This window comes from Microtus ochrogaster, unplaced genomic scaffold (assembly GCF_000317375.1).
Source record: "Microtus ochrogaster isolate Prairie Vole_2 unplaced genomic scaffold, MicOch1.0 UNK13, whole genome shotgun sequence".
NCBI classification, from domain to species: domain Eukaryota; kingdom Metazoa; phylum Chordata; class Mammalia; order Rodentia; family Cricetidae; genus Microtus; species Microtus ochrogaster.
The window spans coordinates 5,237,653-5,246,323 of NW_004949111.1; the positions used below are offsets into that span (position 1 = coordinate 5,237,653).

Here is an 8,671-nt window from a genome sequence, read left to right on the forward strand (position 1 = left end):
TATTAAGGAAAGAAATGATAGTGGACGAATGTCCTTTCATTTCAGTACACATGGGGCTTAATTTTCTGGATGTTCTTTACAAGGATCGTATTTTTGGTCCCTATAGGTGATTTTTCCCCAATTCTCCGAGGAGGCAGGAGTTAACTGGATTTGTTTTTTCTATGTTCTTTTCTATGGTCATATGAGTTTGGAAATATTCTACCATCCATGTTTTTTTTTTCCCATCAGTGCTCTTTTGAGAAGGTACCTTTATCTCATTTTATTTTTAAAAGCCTTGATTTTGAACATATTGTTTATTCACGTGTGCTAATACTTTGAAAATGGACATCTTAAATGCATAAGTTGGAGGGTTGCTAAATTGAAAATACTGCCTGGAGCATGTGTAAAAAACATTCTAGTCTTATTTTACAGAACACATGAGTGTGAGTGGTATCAATGATTTCTACAGTGTTGCTTTTTCTTCTTTAGAGACTTTTGGGTTGTTGAAGTCTCACATGTTTGGATTTTAACCACCAAGTTGTGGAATAATTTCCCCAGCTTGGAGGTTCCATATGTACCTTTAAAAAGATCTGAGAAGTGGGAGAAATACACTTTTCTCTTTTTGCAAACTACTTTCAACCTCCAGCTATTTTCTACGTTCTTGTTCTCCTTAGTCTCATCTCTCCTTCATATAAAAGATATTTAAAGAACAAAAACATATGTTCAGTTTGTAGCACTACAAACAATTAAAGCAACAATGGTAGACTAGAAAGCAAGAGAAATTTTGAATGCTAAATATTTTCAGGGAACAGTGTTTGCTTTTATTAGAGACAAACACTCCCCATGAACTAATTTAGGCAATAATTGTCTTAATATGGTTCTTTTTTAAAGGTAAGAAGCTAATTTCCTTGGATAATATTTTCCTTTTTGTTGATAGAGAAATAATTCATGAAATTTAGTAGTTTATTTGTCTTTGCTACTTATTCACAAGTATAAAGACAACCAACCTATATATATAGATAGGTTTAAGCTTCTTATTTGTATTTATTTACACATGTGTAACAACTGCATACTTCCTGTAGTCTCATCCTACCCCCCTAACAATTTTTCTGTGTTTTATTATTCTGACATGTTGATGGGGTTGAAAGTTTTTGCCTTTATAGCATCAGACATGATTAGCTGTTACTGTTACCTTTTAAATCCATCAGTTCTTCCTTAAAGAGGGCTACAACTGTAAAAGCTTGAAAAAGCCAATATAAAAGCTACTTCTGCGATGGCATTGGTGGAGAGTAGGGGAAAAAAGCAACCTTAAGAAAAGTAAAGCCCTATACAACAGCACTAACAACACTGGATTTTTAATGAAAATAATATTCTCATTATACAGAAATTGATAAGGTCATTATAAAAGACTGCTAGGTTATGGTATTATTAAGGAAAAAGGCAATAAAAGGAGATAGCTTGAGATAGATACATATGTATAATGCATATTAATATATTAATGAAGTATTGATTTCTATATTTGTATACTCACATAAATGCCTCCTAAAATATCTGTATATGAGTTCACCTAAGAATCCAGGATAAACTCAAAGTTAGTTGTTGTGTGGAGTTCTTTCATAAGAAAAAGGAACATTGTAATCTACTCATTTTTATAAGATGTTTTATAAGAAATAGATTATTTGTATGAAGCAAAACAGAACCAATATGCTTATTACTATAAGTTTTGTGCTTATAGATACACCTCTATAAAATCAATATCATGGGATTGGACAGATGACTCAGTGTTGAAGAGAGTTTCCTCCTCTTCTAGAGAACTCCAGATTGTCTCCTTGGATCCATGTTATGTGCCTCACAACTGCCTTAAACTCCAGGGAATGGAGTACCATCTTCTGAACTCTGTGAACGCTCACACACATGTGGCATACACACAGAGAGACACAGACATAAACATACATAAAACAATTTTTTAAAAAACAATCAACATTACGTATAAAGGGGATATATCTGTGAATATACACGCAACATGTGGCGTGTCTCATAGAAAACACATCTGCATGTTTTACTACACAGCTACAAATAATCAGGCAATCTGTAAAAATCAAGGCATCATTTTTGATAATCGTTACCTATTAAAGTGATTCAATAATTATGATTTGTCTAAGAAAAATATCTCTCTTTCAGAGTATGAGGATAAGGTGTCTTCATTGCTGGAAATTTGTGTTTTGTTTATTTATTCAAATGCATCAACCAAAAGAAAGTTGGACAAAGAATTCCTGTACGAGTAAAACCTTAAAATAGAGTTGCATCATATTTGGCAAATTATTCATTAGCTACCACTACATGTAGCAATCCCTTATTCTATGGAAGGATTTATGAAATTAGTAATACATGTAAAATTATATGTGGGAATGGAAAGATGACTATAATAAATCAAAATTCTCCCCAAATGTCTCATAATCTTTTCTTTTCTCTTTTACAAGCCAGATAGGGATTGAAGCAAACAGTTTACTTAGACCCAGGGAGCGCCTTAAAACAATCACTACATAAAATCATATCCCCATACCTACTAGAAGGGCAACTGACAGGACTGGGGAGGAGGAAGAAGGATGAGAACGTGTAAGAAACATAGAAGTCCCGGGAAGGTTTCGGTCTAATTTTGGGGGCAGCAGTGGGGTGGGGTGGGGTCAGGGGGAACAAACTAGAAGACACTGGTTGGCAGACATTGTGTTCTGGGAGAACACTATAAAATAGTCTTACCCACCTGGCTTTCCACCATTGAGGTATACATTTTATGTGAGCCATATGTGTGGGTGTACAAACAGGTATTGTGTGTGAGAGTACATTTCTGAGCCGAAAGGGCAAAAGTCATAGGAATAGAAACCAGAATCAAAACAAAAACTAATGATTTCTAACCCGAAGCAAAGCAAATGCCTTGCTTACCCAGGATGTGCCTCTTTAAATGCTCTACTTCACACACAACACAATAAGGCCAGGAGAAGAATACTTTTTTTTTGGAAAAATGTTTTATTTAAACCTTTAAATCTTTTACAACAATAAAATATTGCGTCAATATAAACCCCTTGACTAAAACTGTTCACATCAAACATTACAGCAAATTGTTTTCTTTTTGACACTCAACTCATCTTTGAAACCATTTCTATTTAAACACAATGCAGAATTTATTGAAAATAAATAACTGTTGGCAACTGCAATAGGCAATTTGAATAAAATAGTTGGAAAAGCAACTCTTAATGAAAATAGCGTTTATTATACATCAGTTACTAAATGAATAAACTAAATGATCTTTTTTAAATTAATAACTTCAAAAACGTTTAATATACAAAACTGTACAATTATAAAGTCGGCAGAAATATTTGGGTTAACTCAGGTTTGAACCATAGCGTTTAACTGCAAAGAAAAAAAAATTAAAAAACCCACCACCCTCGAACATTTGTAAAACATGAATTCAACTAGGGAAATAAAATCGCAGAACTAAAACCTAAAAGTAAGAGAATGCAGAGGCTTGAGAAAAAATTAGAAGAAGAAAGAACAAAAAGAAAAAAAAAACCTAGCAAAAAAGTCCGGGATTTGAATTAATATATGCTTTTCAACCTGCGGCTAGAGGAGACACTGTGGTCAACCAGAGGCCTGGCAGCCCATACTAGCGCACGTCTTCTACAAGGGGCAGAAGGTTTTCTTGTTCTTAGGTAGTTTGAAGCTTTGTCTACCGCAGCTGCGCCTGCAGGCTGAATCCGGAGATCAGCCTGGCGTGCTGAGATCCCCTTCAGGTCAGGCCCGCAGTTACTGGCTGGACATGGGCGCTTCACTGGGCCAGCACAGAGTGCTTGTTGAGGATGAGGTGCACTTATGAACCTGTCCTGTGGACTTAAGAGAAAGCTAGCCATAAAGCCACGGCAACCGCTTAATTTTGGGATCTCTACATAGTCTAGCGAGAATTTTTTTAATTTTTTTTTTGTATGCAATAATACAATACACACAACTATCTACACACACACATTTGCACGCGCACGCACACACACACAGAAAAACATACACACATATTTTTGATTTTTTTAAGAAAAAAAAGCATAAACTCAGCCGCCCAGGCGCTCCCTAGCTCGCTCAATCTTCGCCATGGGCTTCCACCAGCTGTGCTCATCAAAGACGCTGAGATGGGCTCCCCAAGAGCTCACTCAGACCTTGGTATATACAAGAGGGAGAAGGTGGTACACGGCTGGACCAGAATTTCCGTGACTTTTGCTAATCATTTTATTGTCGCTCCGCTCTAAGCAAAGGGTGTCTGTTAACCCACCCCCTCACCACCCTACTGAGAGTATTTCTCACCCTGAAAGCCAGCGGCGGCGAACTGGGAGGCGCTGGCCCAATCTGTCGCCAGCGTCTTTTGGTCCTGGTCTCAGGTGAAAGCCACCATTCGTGAAGGCAAAGTCTTTCATCTAGGAGAGTGGGTAGCGCAGGTTGTCAACCTGACTATGCTGGCAGCCTGTGGGAAACTTCAGGCACAGACATTTACGACCTGGGTAAATTCAGAATCCTTCTGGTTCCTCAAACCCCATTTTTTGCGCACCACTGCTGAATCCTTCTGGGGTTTATGTTGTGGAAGCCTTCAGAGACTCCACAGTAGCAAAAAACAGGAGGCAAAAAGCAGCGAAATAGCCTCTCTTACTTTAGGCTTCTTTGCAAACCCATTCAGTTTGCTTGTTCTGCCCACATAGGCACTCAGTCCCCGGGGGAAAAAATAGAAACATCAACTTTCTCCATGGTATCTTCTCTCCATGCAGATTCGAAAGTGTGGGAGTGCAAGAGGTGAGCATTTTTCTCTTTCCTCCTTCCAGCCTCCCCTCCCTTTTTAAGCAATTAAAAACCCATCAGCTGAATGAAGAAATAATAATACTAGCAATAATAATGTGAAGTGGTCGATTAGATACAAATTATCTCACAAATATTGTGTACAGCTTGTAGTAAAACACCGCAGACATTTAGAAACGCTATAGAAGTTTTAAAAAATGCAAAACTAGTCTATTGTAAAACAGATTTCACCTGAAATACAGCTGCTATAACCAAGGCGCTGAAAGGTTATTCATAGGCACACATCTGTCTTCCCACCCTCTCCCGCCCCCACCCCTGTTACCCAGCTCCTTGCCCTTTTTAGAGAGGAGCAACCAAACAAATCTTACTCAGAGTAAACAATATGTATTGATCAGCAGAAAAGGTTGGAGGAAAATTGCCCTGGCAGCAGGGACTATGAGGTCCCCACCTGGACTGCTTAATACAATTGTGTTTCAGAGTTGAGAATCCTGAATGCGTGCGTGTGTGTGTGTGTGTGTGTGTGTGTGTGTGTGTGTGTGTGTGTGTTTCCTTTCTTAACATAAGTTAGAAACCCCTGTGGAGGAAAGAAAGAAAGAGCTAGCAAGCTAGAGAGATAGCAATAATAAAGACTGTAGTGATGAAAGGAAGGAAGGGAGTGAGAATGATATCCGCACTGCTCCCAGTGCTGCGGACCACCTTCTGGCTTCCTCCAGTCAGAGATCGTGGCAGGACGCGTCTGTTTTCACCGCGTGCGAATAAACCTCGTGTGGCTGCTGATCCCCAGGCGGAGTCATTCTTTTTTCTTTTTGTCTTCTATTACAGAACCAGACACGCACCACTTCTTTCTCCAACTGGAGGCTGTCTGCCAGCGAGGAGATCTCCTGCGCTGCAGGCTTGGGACACTTGAGGAAATGCGTTTCCAGGACGCCCTTGACACTCACCTCGATGGAGGTTCGCTTCTTGCGCTTGCGGCCCTGAGCGGCAATCTTGTCAATACTGGTAGGGCTTCCCGTGGATGAATCAGCCTCCTCCAGCCACTTATTGAGCAGGGGTTTCAGCTTGCACATATTCTTGAAGCTCAGTTGCAAGGCCTCGAACCTGCAGATGGTAGTCTGAGAGAACACGTTGCCATACAGGGTGCCCAGTGCCAGCCCCACGTCGGCTTGCGTGAACCCCAACTTGATTCTTCTTTGTTTGAATTGTTTGGCGAACTGTTCCAACTCATCAGAGGTTGGAGTCTCCTCATCTGAGTGGTCTTGGCAGTGGTGCGAGCCCAGCTCACCATGGTCTGGAGGCTCCCGGAGCACTGGATGCAGGCTCTGTGTGGAGGCAGCAGCTGGTGGTGGAGTGAGTCCCCCGTGTTCCAGCATACCGCTCACCGTGAATCCCGGCTGCGAGTACACGTTGAGGGGTTGACCGCTAGACGGGATGGACGAGTTTGGAGCTGGGCTCGCTCCCCAGGCATTCGGATGGTTAGTATGGGGCGAGTGGTGGGCTACGTGCGGCGAGCGGTGATGGATGATTGCTCCCAGTTGCAGATCTTCGCGTCCCGGCTTCACGTCCGGCTGGTCCAGGGGGCTGGTGGCCAATGTAGAGGACCACGGGCCCCCGTCGCTCAGACTGGTCACCCAGTGATGCCCGAGGGGATGCCCATTGCTGGGAACTCCCTGCAAGTAGTCACTTTGGAGAAGTTTCTGAGGATTGCGGAAAGGACTTCCCTGCTGCATGCCCGCAGAGTCCGCATGGACGAGGGAGCTGGAACTGAGAATGCTGTAGGGATTCGAGGCAGCTGTGGCCATGGTCGATGAGGATCCTCTACTAGTTATAATGTGGCAAAGGGAGCAGCTTCAGCCTTTGACATCTATGGTGCGGGGAACCAAAGCCGCTAGCGCGGGTTACCGGCACCCGCCAAGGCCAATCGCAGCTCGACTTGGCCTGGCCAGGCATAAACTCAGCCAATGATGGTGCGGGAGGCCGAGCTCGCTTTCCAAATTAGGCTGGCGAAGCTCCGGAGTTTCAGTGAGACCCAAGCAGGAAGTGAATCAATCTTTAGGCTCCATTGGCTGCCTAGCTCAGAGTGGCAGCGGCTCTTTTAGTTAACCCTTTCCCCCTCCTGGAGACCAAGTGTTTGTTTGTGACTGAGAAAGGCTATATTTGTGTAGAGTGGAAGTGAGGAGGCTACCTTTGGTTTCAGATCTCCCTTTAGCTTACTGAGATAAAAAAAAAAAGAAAGAAAAAGGAAGGAAGAAAGAGAAATTAAAATGTCATCTTGATCTTACTGCATTAAAATTTTCAGATTTAGTTAGTTAGCACTTTGGGTTACTGCGTGGTGGGGACTGCAAAATAAAACGCATCTACAAACTTTAAGCAATTCAATGTTTTAGGTTAGAGCCCAAAATGAAAATTCATTATCTAATAAAAGCTATTCTAATTTTTTTTTTTTTTTGCTCTTGTTACATTTACAAGAAACAAAAAAGCTCTAGGAAAAAGATTTCTGCTTTTTTTTCTTAAATTTTTGATTCAGGGCATGAAGAGTTGAGGGCTTGCGAATGTAAATCTTAAAGTGCTCCTTGGAAGACTCAGTCAGTTTGAAGTTTGCTGGTTAATTGGAAATCTGACTTTATCTTTGCTCCCCTGTCAGTTCCCATCAGAGGTCTCTCAGCTGCTTGTTGAAGCAGGCAGTCATCTTCCACACTCACCCTAGAGGCACGCAGCAAACCCAGTCCCCATTCCCAACAGGCAGACTGGAAAGCACTCAGAACACCAAGCAAGCCCAGTGTTGTCCCGGGAAAAAACTCTTTGAAACCTTTACAGCCTGCTTCCTTAGTAGAGTGATAGAAATATTGAGAAATGTGCTTCCTCTACTGTTCTTTCAAAATGTAGAGAATCAGAGAGACAAGAAAAGAGAAGACGGGGGCGGGAGGGGGGGGAGAAAAGGGTAGTGGGAAAGAGAGAGAAACGGAGAGAAACCGAGAAACCAGGAGAGAGATCTTGGTGGCTAGGCATCTTGCACAATTTTTCCATTTCTCCACAGCTGCCACAAAGCTTGAATTAGCTTTCAGCCCGGGGGACCCGACTGCTTTCAAATTTTGTTTAAAGGAAAGACATACCCTCCTAGGCTTTTCCAAGTTAGAGAAGAGCAAGTCCATGTGCTCCACAGCCCCACGCAAAGGTGTTGCTTGGAAACAGAGTTGGTGGAAATGCAAAGATGTTACAATTACACTAGCTCAGAAAAGACAATAAATACACAACACCCAATACCAAATGTGAAGTTGTTGTTTTTTTTTTTAAGTGACCTTTCGTTCGGTAATTTTGGAGGCAACCTAGCTGTGTAATTATATTTGCTCTAACAGAAGACGGCATCAGAGTTCCCTTATTGGTTTGAAATTCCATTAAATATATTGCAAGAGCTTCCTAGGTTAAGCTTGATTTAAATTTGCATACATTTTCATATATTTAGCTGAAATAAAAGAAGGCTTGCAGCTACCAGAAAGTCATTAAGGCATTAGTTTCTCTAAGAAGACAGATCTGAAGAAAATGCAAGAAAACGAGAAAAAAAATTAAAAGCAAGGTGAGCTTATTCTGTCATTCCTTTATATAGCGGAAGAGTATCTATTTCCTGTGAAATTGGTGATTATTTTTATGACAGCACAAAGTAATAGGAGCAGAGATTGGTAAATGTAAATGCGCGTTTGTAGGTGAGAAAACCTGGCATCTGTTTGAAATCTTTCTTTTGCTCTTAAAGATAAACACAGTAATTATTGGCAGAGAGGATCTTTCGCCATCCTCCCTGCTTCACCCTGCTTTTTCATTGAAATTGTAGGTTCATTTGCTGATGCCCTATTGTAAGGGCTTATCTGCTTTT

General features: G+C 41.3%; 1 protein-coding gene across 1 annotated transcript; it reads right to left on the reverse strand.

The window, feature by feature from the left end:
• Window positions 1-5,124: 5,124 nt before the first annotated feature.
• On the reverse strand, window positions 5,125-6,674 carry Pou3f4 (POU class 3 homeobox 4). Its single transcript, XM_005366720.2, has one exon. It carries the CDS (start codon window positions 6,603-6,605, stop codon window positions 5,520-5,522), a length of 1,086 nt encoding a protein of 361 aa, XP_005366777.1. The 5' UTR covers window positions 6,606-6,674; the 3' UTR covers window positions 5,125-5,519.
• Between the last annotated feature and the right edge of the window lie 1,997 nt (window positions 6,675-8,671).